This window comes from Zophobas morio, unplaced genomic scaffold (genome assembly GCF_036711695.1).
Source record: "Zophobas morio isolate AGI-343-1 ecotype UQ-CSIRO unplaced genomic scaffold, CSIRO_AGI_Zmor_V1 ptg000027l, whole genome shotgun sequence".
Classification (NCBI taxonomy): domain Eukaryota; kingdom Metazoa; phylum Arthropoda; class Insecta; order Coleoptera; family Tenebrionidae; genus Zophobas; species Zophobas morio.
This window is the reverse complement of record NW_026972132.1, coordinates 196,921-210,943: the sequence shown is the minus strand read 5'-3', so window position 1 is coordinate 210,943 and position 14,023 is coordinate 196,921. Positions and strand designations below refer to the sequence as shown.

The window sequence follows — 14,023 nt, the reverse complement described above, 5'->3', positions numbered from 1 at the left end:
AACATCATTAACACTCGTAACCGGCTAATTTCGGCCGGATTATTTTTAAGTGGATCTAGCCAGCCTTGCCCTTGCCTCGCGCTCGTCAGCTGTTCCAAGTCGCCGACACTTGTTAATTGTGGGTACAGCTGTGCGAAAATGACGTGATTAGCAACAAAACGTACAAACACGCGCAAAGGTCAAGCCTTGACCCGCTATTTTTACCTAGAATATTCACTCAATCTAATTAAAAGTATCGAATTTCGCTTCCAGTGCCGAAGAAAACGCTAAAGCAATAATCGAAGAGAAAAAACGGGACGAGAAGTTCCACGAGATTATAGTGAGTTGTCGGTCTCTCAGTCGGTATGAGGGGAGGACGATCAAGACGCTGCTGCCTCAAGTAGGTGATTTTCGACCCTATGCAAGTTATTGATTAGAGCGTTTCAGATTTTCGCGACTGTGGTGTCAGCGTCGTTTCATATAGTGGTGGGGATAGCGTTGGCATTCTCTGGGATTTTGCTGCCGCAGTTGGATGAAGAGGAGTTTCCGATTACCCCGGCGCAACGACCATGGATTGGTAATTTTTTGCTAAGGGTGGTAAAGTGGGTTTATGTCACTCGTTTGATTTTGCAGCGAGTGTGATAGTGTTGGCTGTGCCGATCGGTGCCATAACCGGTGGGTTTGTGATGGACAGTATAGGAAGACTGAATACGGTTAAGTTGGCAGCGATTCCTGGGGTGCTGGGGTGGACGTTGATCGCCATGGCTACCAACTTTCACATGTTGGTGATTGGGCGGCTGCTTACAGGGTTGGCGTCAGGTGGGTTGTCATTTTGAGTGGTGGGTTTCCTAAGCGGAAAGGGTCATGAAACGTCGAGAATACATAAAAGTAGCCAGTCTTCCAATGGACTCAATTACAATACTTCTTGAGCGTAAAGTAAAACTAATTTAGAAGTCGAGAAAATGAAAAATTGAAAAAATTGTGATATTGAAAAAAATGTAAAATCGAAAGAAAAAGAAAAACGAGAAATTATGATATCAAAAGTTTATAATTTCAATTTTTCATGTTCATGGTTTTTATTTTCCCGATTTTTCAATCTAATTTTTTCGATTTTATATCACAATTGTTCGTTTTTCCATTTCCTTTGATTTTATAATTTTTCGTTTGTTCGATTTTTCAAAATTTTTAACTTTTGAATTTACAATTTTTAAATTTTTTGATTTTGTACTTTTTGAATTTCTCAATTATCCGATTTTTCGATTTCTTGAATTTTTTCAATATTACATTTTAGAACACAATTTCGTTTTTTCGATTTTGCACTTCCTCTGTTTATAAGTATCTCAATCTTTCGATTTTTAACTTTTTTGCTTCTTTAATTTTTCAATTTCTTGATTTCCAGCTTATAGATTTTTCAGTTTTCATTTTATACCTTTCCGTTTTTTCATTATGATTTTCCAATGTTACAATTTTGCTATATTTCAATTTTTTTTTCCGAAAATTTGAAAAATCGAAAAATTGTAAAAATAAAGTAATTAAAAACCGATACCAAAAGTTGCAAGTCAAAAAATTAAAGATATGAAAAATTAAGGAATCGCAAAAGTGAAAATTTAAAAATTGAAGAACGAAACATGAAAAATTGAAAAATAGCACATACAAAAATTGAGGGATCGAAAAACTGAAAAAATTAAAAATGAAAAAAAACAAAAAATATTAAATCGTAACACTGAAAAATCGAAAAACTGTAAAAACGAACAATTGCAAAATCGAAAAAGTGGACACTCAAAGAACTGAGGAAACGAGAAATCGAAACTAAAAATCGAGAAACTGAAAAAAAAAACGCAAATCCAAGCATTGAAAAAACGAAAAATTAATAAATCGATAGATCAAAAAATTTAATTGAAAAATCGAAAAACCGAAAAAACATTTTTTTTAATTTTTGATGTTTCGTTTTTTCGTCTTTTCGGATTAGGTTTTTTCAATTTTTCGGTTATTAAAATTTTTTGATTTCTCAATTTCTGGATTTATCGATATTCTTTTTTTGAAAAACATTTTTGCCGTTGAAAAACGAACACATGAAAAAGTCGAAAAATGTAAAATTTAAAAAATCGAAAAAATGAAATATCAATAAACTGAAAAATCCAAAACTTAAAAATTTGAAAAATTGAAAAATAGAAATCGAACCACTGAAAATCGAGAAATAAAAAAAATTGAAAGGCAAAATATCGAAACATTGAAAAATAAAGAAATCGGAATATCAAAAAAAAAAAAGAAAAATTAAAAAATGGACATTCTTAAAAATCTGAAAATTCAATCGAACTGAAAAATCGAGAAATTGGAAAATTCCAAAACTTGTGAATGACGAAACATCGGAACATCGAAAAAATTTAAAATGGAGAAGTCAAAAAGTTGAAAATTAAAAATTTTAAATTAAACTCGAAGAGATGCATAATCTTAAAATTGAAGAAACGAAAAATTTGAAAGATTTGACAGTGAAAAAAAAAATATATAAAATCGAAACATTGAAAAATTGGACAATTGTGAAAATAAAGAAAATAAAAACGAAAAATTTGGAAAAATGAAGAACAAGAGTTGAAAACTCATGAAATTTTAAATCCAAAAATTGAAGAAACGACAAATTGAAGAAAAAATAAATCGAAAAAACAAAAGAAAATAAAATCGAAAAATTGACAAATTAAAAACTGAAAACTCCAAAAATTTTAAATCGAAAAATCACAAAATCTAAGAATTAAATAATGAAAAATTGAAAAATCACAAACCTAAAAATTGAAGAAACGAACAATTGAAAAATCGAAAGATCAAAAATTTTAATAACTAAAAAAAATGTAGTTTTTTGAATTTTTGATGTTTCGACTTATCGTGTTACGTTTTTTCAATTTTTCAATTTCTCGATTATTAAAATTTCAATTTTTCCGGTTCTTGAGTTTCTAAATTTTTCATTTTTCGATTTTTCAATTTTTTGTTTCCTCAATTTTTCATGTTCATGATTTTTAATTTCCCCATTTTTCATGCTAATTTTCTCGATTTTATATCACAATTTTTCGTTTTTCCATTTCCTTTGTTTTTGCACTTCCTCAATTTTGAAGTATCTCAATCTTTCGATTTTTAACTTTTTTGTTTCTTTAATTTTTCAAACTCTTGATTTCCAGTTTATAGATTTTTCAGTGTTTATTTTATACCTTTCCGTTTTTTCATTCTGATTTCCCAATGTTACAATTTTGCAATTTTTTAATTTTTTTTCCGAAAATTTGAAAAATCGAAGAAATAAAAAATCGAAAAATCGTAAAAATGAAGTCATTAAAAACCGATTTCAAAAGCTGCAAGTCGAAAAATTGAAGATATGAAAAATTAAAGAATCGCAAAATTAAAAAATTAAAAATTGGAGAAGGAAACATGAAAAATTGAAAAATAGCAACTTCAAAAATGTAGGGAAAGAAAAATTGAAAAAACTGAAAATAAAAAAAAAAACAAAAAAATATAAAATCGTAACACTGAAAAATTGAATAGTTGAAAAATCAAAGAAATTAGAAATCGAAAAATTAAAAATCGCAAAAATTAAAAAATTTTGGAAACATTGGAAAATCGAAAAACTGTAAAAACGAACAGAAATCGAAACTAAAAATCGAGAAACTCAAAAATCGAAAAAAACCGCAAATCCAAACATTGAAGAAACGAAAAATTAATAACTCGATATTTCAAAAATTTTAAAAATTGAAAAATCGAAAAACTGAAAGAACGTAATTTTTTGAATTATTGATGTTTCGTTTTTTCGCCTTTTCGGATTAGGTTTTTCAATTTTTCGATTTTTCGGTTATTAAAATTTTTTGATTTCTCAATTTCTGGATTTATCGATATTCTTTTTTTGAAAAGCATTTTTCCCGTTGGAAATCGAACAATTGGAAATCCACAAATTGAAAAAAAGTCCCAAAAGTTGAAATGTTGAAAAATTGAGAAATCGAAAAAGTCGAAAAATGTAAAATTTAAAAAATCGAAAAATTGAAACATCAATAAACTGAAAAATCCAAAACTTAGAAATTCAAAAAATGGAAGAATAGAAATCGAAGATGTGAAAATCGAGAAATCAAAAAATTTGAAAAAGTAAAATATCGAAAAATTGAAAAATCAAGAAATCGGAACATCAAAAAAATTAAAATTAAAAAATTAAAAATCTAAGAAATCTGAAAATTGAATCGAATAATTGAAAAAATTCCAAAATGACGAAAAATTGGGAAATCGAACAAATGAAAAATCGGAATATCGAAAAATTTGAAAATGGATAAGACAAAAAGTTAAAAATTAAAATTTTATATTAAACTCGAAACGATGCATAATCTTAAAATTGAAGAAACAAAAAATTGAAAGAATTGAAATTGAAAAAAACAAGAATATAAAATCGAAACATTGAAAAATTGGATAATTGTGAAAATAAAGAAAACAAAAACGAAAAATTTGAAAAAATAAATCGAAAAAACAAAAGAAAATAAAATCGAAAATGTGAACAAATGAAAAAGGAAAGAATCGAAAAATTAAAAACTGAAAACTCTAGAAATTTTAAATCGAAAAATTACAAAATCTATAAATTGAAGAATGAAAAATTGAAAAATCACAAACCCAAAAACTGAAGAAACGAAAAATTGAAAAATCGAAAGATCAAAAATTTTAATAACTGAAAAATCAAAAAACTTTTTGATGTTTCGACTTATCGTGTTACGTTATTTCAATTTTTCGATCTCTCGATTATTAAAATTTTTTGACTTGTCAATTTCTGGATTTATCGATATACCGATTGTACGATTTTTTTGAAAGCACTTTTTCGTGTTGGAAATCGAAAAATTGGAAAATCCACAAATTAAAAAAGTCCCAAAAGTTGAAATGTTGAAAAATTGAGAAATTGAAAACTTGAAAAATGGAAAAAGTCGAAAAATCTAAAATTTAAAAAATCGAAAAATTGAAAAAAACTGAAAATCAAAAAATCTGAAATTAAAAAAATTGAAAACCTAAAATATCGAAAAATTGAAAAATTAAGAAATCGAAACATCAAAAAGAAGAAAAATTATAAAATGGGACACTGAAATCTGAAAATTGAACCGAATAACTGAAAAATCTAAAAATTGGAAAATTCCAAAACTTGTTAATGACGAATAATTGTGAAATCGAACAAATGAAAAAACGGAACATTGAAAAATGGAGAAGTCAAAAATTCGAAAAACTAAGAAATGGAATCAACCGAAAATCGAAAAGTCAAAATATTAAAAATTAACTATTAATATATTGAAAACTTGGACAATTGTAAAAATAAAGAAAATAACAAAAAATTTGGAAAAGTGAAGAATAAAGAGTCGAAAATTTGAAAAATTAAAAATTGACAACTCGTGAAATTTTGAATCCAAAAATCGAAGAAACAGAAACGAAAAATTTAGTATTTTTAGAGTATTTTTTTTAATTTTGATGTTTCGATTGCTCGAACTTCCGATTTTTCGACTTTTTGAATTACGTTTTTACAGTTTTTCGATTGTCAGGTTATTAAAAATTTTGATCTTTCGATTTTCCAATTTTTAAAATTTTTTGATTTCTCAAATTCTCGATTTACCGATTATACTATTTTTCGAAAAGTATTTTGTCCCGTAGGAAATCGAAACATTGAAAAGCTACAAACTGAAAAAATCCTAAAAATTGAAATGTTGAAAAATTGGGAAATCGGGAACTTAAAAAATCGAGCAATTGAAAAATTACAAAATTTTTGTATGACGGAAAATTGAGAAATAGAACAAATTAACAATCAGAACATCGAAAAATTGGAAAATCGAGAAATCGACAATTCGAAACACTAAGTAATCGAAATAGCTCGAAATTCAAGTTTAAAAAGGTTAAAAATAAAAATTTCAAATTAAAACAAAAAAAATTGAAGAGACACGTAAAACTGAAGAAACGAAAAATTGAAAAAATTTAAATTGAAAAAAAGAGTAAAACCTCGAAAAATTTTAAATACAAAAATTGCAAAATCCACAAATTAAATAAGTCCCAAAAGTTGAAATGTTGAAAAATTGAGAAATTGAAAACTTGAAAAATGGAAAAAGTCGAAAAATCTAAAATTTAAAAAATCGAAAAATTGAAAAAAACTGAAAATCAAAAAATCTGAAATTAAAAAAATTGAAAAACTAAAATATCGAAAAATTGAAAAATTAAGAAATCGAAACACCAAAAAGAAGAAAAATTATAAAATGGGACACTGAAATCCGAAAATTGAACCGAATAACTGAAAAATCGAAAATTTGGAAAATTCCAAAACTTGTTAATGACGAATAATTATGAAATCGAACAAATAAAAAATCGGAACATCGAAAAATGGAGAAGTCAAAAATTCGAAAAACTAAGAAATGGATACAGCCGAAAATCGAAAAGTCAAAATATTAAAAATTAACAATTAATATATTGAAAACTTGGACAATTGTAAAAATAAAGAAAATAACGAAAAATTTGGAAAAGTGAAGAATAAAGAGTCGAAAATTTGAAAAATTAAAAATTGACAACTCGTGAAATTTTGAATCCAAAAATCGAAGAAACAAAAAAAATGAAAAATTGAAAAATCATAAATCTAAAATTGAAGAAACGAAAAATTTAGTGTTTTTAGAGTATTTTTTTTAATTTTGAATTTTCGATTGCTCGAACTTCCGATTTTTCGACTTTTTAAATTGCGTTTTTACAGTTTTTCGATGTTCAGGTTATTAAAAATTTTGGTCTTTCGATTTTCCAATGTTTCTCGATTTACCGATTATACTATTTTTCGAAAAGTATTTTGTCCCGTTGGAAATCGAAACATTGAAAAAGCTACAAACTGAAAAAATCCTAAAAATTGAAATTTTGAAAAATTGGGAAATCGGAAACTGAAAAAATCGAGTAAAAATTGAAAAATTACAAAATTATTGTGTGACGGAAAATTGGGAAATCGAACAAATTAACATTCGAAAAATTGGAAAATCGACAATTCGAAACACTGAGTAATCGAAATAGCTCAAAATCCAAGTTTAAAAAGGTTAAAAATCAAAAATTTCAAATTAAAATTTGAAGAGAGACATCGTAAAATTGAAGAAACGAAAAATTGAAAAAATTTAAATTGAAAAAAAGACTAAAGTCGGAACACTGAAAAATGAGACAAGAAAATAAAAGCCCAAGACGAAAAATTTGAAATCAAAAATTTGAAGAAATAAAAAATAAAGAATCGAAAAATTGAAAAATCTAAAAATTGAAAAATCGCAAATCTAAAAATTGAAGAGGCGAAAAATAAAAAAAATTAAATTGAAGAAACAAAAATTATAAAACCGAATAATTGAAAAATCGAGTAACTGAAAAAATAAAGAAAATAAAAAACTGAAACGCAACATTGGAAATCCGAAAATTGAAAAATTAAAAATTGAAAACTCCAGAAACTTAAAAATTAAAAATTGCAAATCGAGAAACTGAAGGAACAAAAAACTGAAGAATTCAAAAAAATGAAGTTAGTGTGTTATTTAAGCCACTGGTTTTTACTTTATAGAGGTTATCAGAACACAAAAATCGCCAAAATTTTTTAAATAATTTGTATTTTTTTTGACAGCTTTGGGGACCAGTCCGGCTATTGTGTACCTAACAGAAATAGCTAGGGCGGACATGAGAGGCTCCTTGATCTCCTTCGCCCCGGCGTATGCCTCCCTGGGCATGGTTCTCACATTCCTCAAGGGCTGGTTCTTCAATTGGCGCGTGGTGGCCTGGACATGCCTCGGCTACACCGTCATGCCCTGCATTCTCATAATGTTCATTCCCGAAAGTCCCGCCTGGCTGGTGTCCAAAGGGCGCGTCGAGCAAGCCAGTAAAGCCCTAGCGTGGATCAACAAGTACCAACCCCAGCCAGAAAACAAAGTAAGTCCCCACACCTCACCCACAAAAAAAAACACAAACTAATAACTCTCCATTGTAGCCACACACACTGGCCGAAATGCAACTGGCCCAACTCCAGAGAGAGCACCAGAAGAAACTGGAAGCCTCTATTTTGCACGGTCAGGGGGCCATCTATAAAGCCAAAGCGTTCCTTAAACCCACAGGCTACAAGCCCTTGTTGATCCTGATTGGGTTGTTTTTGTGCCAGCAGTTTTCGGGGATTTATATCACGTTGTTTCACTCGGTGGAGTTTTTTCAGGTGGGTTGGTTTTTTCACTCTGTATTAAAAGCAATTCGAAATAAAGTGTCATTCACAATAAGAAAAATATAAAATTTAACAATCTAAAAATTGAAAAATCGAAAAAGTAAAAAATCTATAAATTAAAGAAAAATTGAGGAATCAAAAAATTCAAAAATCCCAAAACTGAAACACTGAAAAATTGAGAAATCGACAATTTGGAAACAGAAATCGAAGTCAAAACATTAAAAAATCGAAAAATTAATATATGGAAAGAATTTTAAAAGTCCAGAAATTGATTGAAAACTCCCGAAATTGAACTTTGGAAAAAATGAAAACCGAAAATTCGAAAAAAATTATAAATCTAAAAACCGAGATGCCAACAAATCGAATAAAAAAAAAATAGTAAAATTGAAAAATCTTTTTAAAAAATTCGAAAAAAATCGAAGAACTGAAAATTGAGAAATAAAAATCTAAAATTAAAAAAATTCAAAAATTAAAATATCGAAAAATTGAAAAATACTCAAGAAATCGAAACATCAAAAAATTGAAAAATTCGAAAATTAAAAAATAGAAAAACAAACAAACTGAAAAATTCCCAAAAATTGACATTTTGAAAAATCGGGAAATCTAAAAATCAAAAAGCCGAAAAATGTAAAATTTAGGAAACTGAAAACTGAAAAATCAATAAACTGAAAATTCAAAAATTTAAAAATTTAAATCGAAGAACTGAAAATCGAGAAACCTAGAAATCAAAAGTCTATAATTAAAAAAAAATTGAAAAGTTAAAATAAAAACTGAAAATCAAGAAATCGAAACTGAAATCGCGAAACTGAAAAATTCCAGAACTGGTATACGACGTGAAATTGGGAAATCCAAAAAATCAAAAATCGGAAAAGTCGAGAAGTCGAAAGTTCGAAAAACTGAGAAATAGCCCAAAATCAAGTCAATTAAGTCTCAAATAAAAAAAATCGAAAAACCGAAAATTGAATAATATAAAATTTAAAAATCGAAAATTAATCATTGAAAAAGTAAAAAATAGAAAAGCCCCTAAATTGAAGAACCTAAATATTGAAAAATCGCAATTGAGAAATCGAAGAAAAATTGGAGAGTCGAGAAAATGAAAACTCCCAAAACTGAAATATTGAAAAATTTTAAAATCGAGAAATTGAAAAGTCAAAGAACCGAAAAATCAATTAATTAAAAACTTGAAAAATTGAAAATTTTAAAAATTGAAAAATTAAAATATCGAAAAATCGAAGTCGAAAAATTGAAGAACCGAAAAATTAAAAAACCGAGAAATAGAAAATTCCAGAAATCAAAAAGTCGAAAAACGAAAAAATCGATTAATCGAGAAATCAAAAAAAATTTAAAAAACGAAAAATTGAAGAAATCCCAAAATTAAAATATCGAAGAATTGAAAAATCGCAAAATCGAAAAGTCGAAAAACCAAAAAATTGACTAATCGTGAAATGGAGAAATCGAAAAATTCATATATAATAAACGTCAAAAATTGTAAAATCAAAAAATTGAAGAATCGAAATAATGAAAAATTCCAAAACTAAAATATCGAAAAATTTAAAATTAAATCCAGAAACTTTCAAATCCAAAAATCGAAAATTTAGAAACGTCAAAAATTGAAACGTTGAAAAATCAAAAAATTTAAAAATCGACAATTTTAAGAATTGACAAATTGAAAAATTGTAAAACTAAAACATCGGAAAATTGGGAAATTTAAAAACGAAAAAAAATCAGAAATTTGAAAAATCGAGGAATCGAAGAATCGCAAAATTGAAAAATCGAAAAATTGGAACATGGAAAAATTGATAATCTAAAATTTAACTATCGAAAAATTCATTCATCGAAAAAATAAAAAATCGAATAATTGAAGAACCGAAATATTCAAAAATCCCTACATTGGAATATCGAAAAATTAAAAAATTGAGAAATAGAATAGTCCAGAAATCGGAAAGCCGGAAAGCCAAAAAATCGATTAATCGAGAAATCAAAAAATCCCGAAAAATCGAAAATTCAGAAAGTTAGAAATCGAAAAATTTAGAATTTTTATAATTGAAAATTTAAAATATCAAAAAATCGAAAAAGTAAAAAACCGAAAAATCGAAAAATGGCAGAATTGAAATATTGAAAAAATAAAAACATACAAAAATAAAAACATGGAAAAACTGAGAAATCCAGAAAACGAAAAGTCGAAAAACCAAAAAATCGATTAATGGAAAAATAAAAAAATCCCGAAAAATCCAAAATTTAGATACGTCCAAAATTATAAAACTGTAAAATTTAACAATCGAAAAATAAAAAAATTGAAGAATTGAAGAAATCTCACAATGAAAATATCGAAAAATCGAAAAATGGAAAAACATGAATAATAAAATAATTCAAAAAGTTAGAAATCGAAACATCGAAAAATTGAGAAATTGAAAAAGCGAAAATTAGACAAATTGAAGAATACATATATTGAAAAGTCCCATGATTGAAACATTGAAAAACAAACCTCAAAAATTGCAAAATCAAGTAGTCGTTATATCAAAAAATCGAAAAATCGATTACTTAATGGAGAAATTGGGAAATCGAAAAATTCAAAATTTAGAAACGTCAAAAATTGTAAAACCGAAAAATTGAAAAATGGAAGAAGATTGAAAAATAAAAAAATTGAGAAAGTTAGAAATCGAAAAATCTGGAATTTTTAAAATTGAAAATTTAAAATATCAAAAAATCGAAAAAGTAAAAAACCGAAAAATCGAATAATTGCAGAGTTGAAATATTGAAAAAAATTAAAAAATGCGAAAATAAAAACATGGAAAAACTGAAAAATCGATTAATGGAAAAATAAAAAAATCCGAAAAATCCAAAATTTAGAAACGTCAAAAATTATAAAACTGTAAAATTTAAAAATCGAAAAATAAAAAAATTGAAGAATTGAAGAAAACCCACAAGGAAAATATCGAAAATTTGAAAAACATGAATAATAAAAAAATTCAAAAAGTTAGAAATCGAAACATCGAAAAATCGAGAAATTGAAAAAACGAAAATTAGACAAATTGAAGAATACAAATATTGAAACGTCCCATGATTGAAACATTGAAAAACAAATGTCGAAACTTGAAAAATCGAAAATTCGAAAATTTTAAAAATTGAAATGTTGAAAAATCGGCAAATGTAAAAATCAAAAAGCCGAAAAATGTAAAATTTAAGAAACTGAAAAACTGGAAAATCAATAAAGTGAAAATTCAAAAATTTAAAAATTCTAAAAATTGAAATCGAAGACCTGAAAATCGAGAAACCTAGAAATCAAAAATCTAGAATAAAAAAAAATTGAAAAGTTAAAATAATAAAAACTGAAAATCATGAAATCGAAACTGAAATCGCGAAACTGAAAAATTCCAAAATTGGTATATGACGTGAGATTGGGAAATGCAAAAAATCAAAAATCGGAAAAGTCGACAACTCCAAAGTTCGAAAAATTACGAAAAAATCCAAAATCAAAAAGTTAATTAAAAGTCTCAAATTAAAAAAATCGAAAAATCGAGAATCGAAAACTGAAAAACCGAAAAATCCAAAACCTAGAAGTCGAAAAATCGAAAGATGGACAACTCGAAACACCAAAAAACTAAACAATCTAAAATGTGAAAATACTGAAAACCTCAAAAATTGAAGAACCGAAAAATTAAAAAATCGAGAAATCAAAAAAACTCGAAAAATTGAAAAATTTTAAAAACGAAAAATTGAAGAAATCCCAAAATTAAAATATAGAAGAATTGAAAAATCGCGAAATCGAAAAGTCGAAAAACCAAAAAATTGACTAATCGTGAAATGGAGAAATCGAAAAATTCATAAATAATAAACGTCAAAAATTCTAAAATCGAAATAATGAAAAATTCCAAAACTAAAATACCGAAAAATTTAAAATTAAATCGAGAAACTTTCAAATCCAAAAATCGAAAATTTAGAAACGTCAAAAATAGAAACGTTGAAAAATCAAAAAATTTAAAAATCGACAATTTTAAGAATTGACAAATTGAAAAATTGTAAAACTAAAACATCGGAAAATTGAGAAATTTAAAAACGAAAAAAAAAATCGGAAATTTGAACAATCGAGGAATTGAAGAATCGCAAAATTGAAAAATCGAAAAAATAAAAAATCGAATAATTGAAAAACCGAAATATTCAAAAATTCCTACATTGGAATATCGAAAAATTAAAAAACTGAGAAATAGAATAGTCCAGAAATCGGAAAGCCGAAAAGCCAAAAAATCGATTAATCGAGAAATCAAAAAATCCCGAAAAATCGAAAATTTAGAAAGTTAGAAATCGCAAAATTTACAATTTTTAAAATTGAAAATTTAAAATATCAAAAAATCGAAAAAGTAAAAAACAGAAAAATCGAAAAATTGCGGAATTGAAATATTGAAAAAAATAAAACCATGCAAAAATAAAAACATGGAAAAACTGAGAAATCCAGAAATCGAAAAGTCGAAAAACCAAAAAATCGATTAATGGAAAAATAAAAAATCCCGAAAAATCCAAAATTTAGAAACGTCAAAAATTATAAAACTGTAAAATTTAAATAAATCTAAAAATAAAAAAAATGAAGAATTGAAAAAATTCCACAAGGAAAATATCGAAAAATTGAAAAATGGAAAAATATGAAAAATAAAAAAATTCAAAAAGTTAGAAATCGAAACATCAAAAAATCGAGAAATTGAAAAAGCGAAAATTAAACAAATTGAAGAATACAAATATTGAAAAATCCCATGATTGAAACATTGAAAAACGAACGTCAAAAATTGAAAAATCGGAAACTCGAAAATTTTAACAATTAAAATATCGAAAAATTGCAAAATCAAGTAGTCGTTATATCAAAAAATCGAAAAATCGATTACTTAATGGAGAAATTGGGAAATCGAAAAATTCAAAATTTAGAAACGTCAAAAATTGTAAAACCGAAAAATTGAAAAATCTGGAATTTTTAAAATTGACAATTTAAAATATCAAAAAATCGAAAAAGTAAAAAACCGAAAAATCGAATAATTGCAGAGTTGAAATATTGAAAAAAATAAAAAAATGCGAAAATAAGAACATGGAAAAACTGAAAAATCCAGAAAACGAAAAGTCGAAAAACCAAAAAATTGATTAATGGAAAAATAAAAAATCCCGAAATATCCAAAATTTAGAAACGCCAAAAACTATAAAACTGTAAAATTTAAACATCGAAAAATAAAAAATTGAAGAATCGAAGAAAACCCACAAGGAAAATATCGAAAATTTGAAAAACATGAATAATAAAAAAATTCAAAAAGTTAGAAATCGAAACATCGAAAAATCGAGAAATTGAAAAAACGAAAATTAGACAAATTGAAGGATACAAATATTGAAACGTCCCATGATTGAAACATTGAAAAACAAATGTCAAAACTTGAAAAATAGAAAACTCGAAAATTTTAAAAATTGAAATGTTGAAAAATCGGGAAATGTAAAAATCAAAAAGCCGAAAAATGTAAAATTTAAGAAACTGAAAAACTGGAAAATCAATAAACTGAAAATTCAAAAATTTAAAAATTCTAAAAATTGAAATATTGAAACATTTTAAAATCGAAAAATTGAAAAGTCAAAGAACCAAAAAATCAATTAATTAAAAACTTGAAAAATTGGAATATCTGAAAATTTTAAAAATTGAGAAATAGAAAATTTCACAAATCAAAAAGTCGAAAACCAAAAAATCGATTAATCGAGAAATCAAAAAATCTCGAAAAATCGAAAAATTTTAAACGCGAAAAACTGAAGAAACCCCAAAGCTAAAATATCGAAGAATTGAAAAATCGAGAAATCGAAAAATTGATAAATAATAAAAAAAAA

At 26.0% G+C, this 14,023-nt stretch overlaps 1 protein-coding gene across 1 annotated transcript in view; it reads left to right on the top strand.

The window, feature by feature from the left end:
- The window catches only part of LOC135136820 (facilitated trehalose transporter Tret1-2 homolog), a 34,822-nt gene that overhangs the window by 16,736 nt on the left and 4,063 nt on the right, over positions 1–14,023 (top strand). The window contains exons 4-8 of the mRNA XM_064066239.1: positions 253–379; positions 427–556; positions 613–798; positions 7,592–7,893; positions 7,952–8,170. Coding sequence (XP_063922309.1) covers positions 253–379; positions 427–556; positions 613–798; positions 7,592–7,893; positions 7,952–8,170 — 964 coding nt within the window. The remainder of the gene's footprint in view (positions 1–252; positions 380–426; positions 557–612; positions 799–7,591; positions 7,894–7,951; positions 8,171–14,023) is intronic.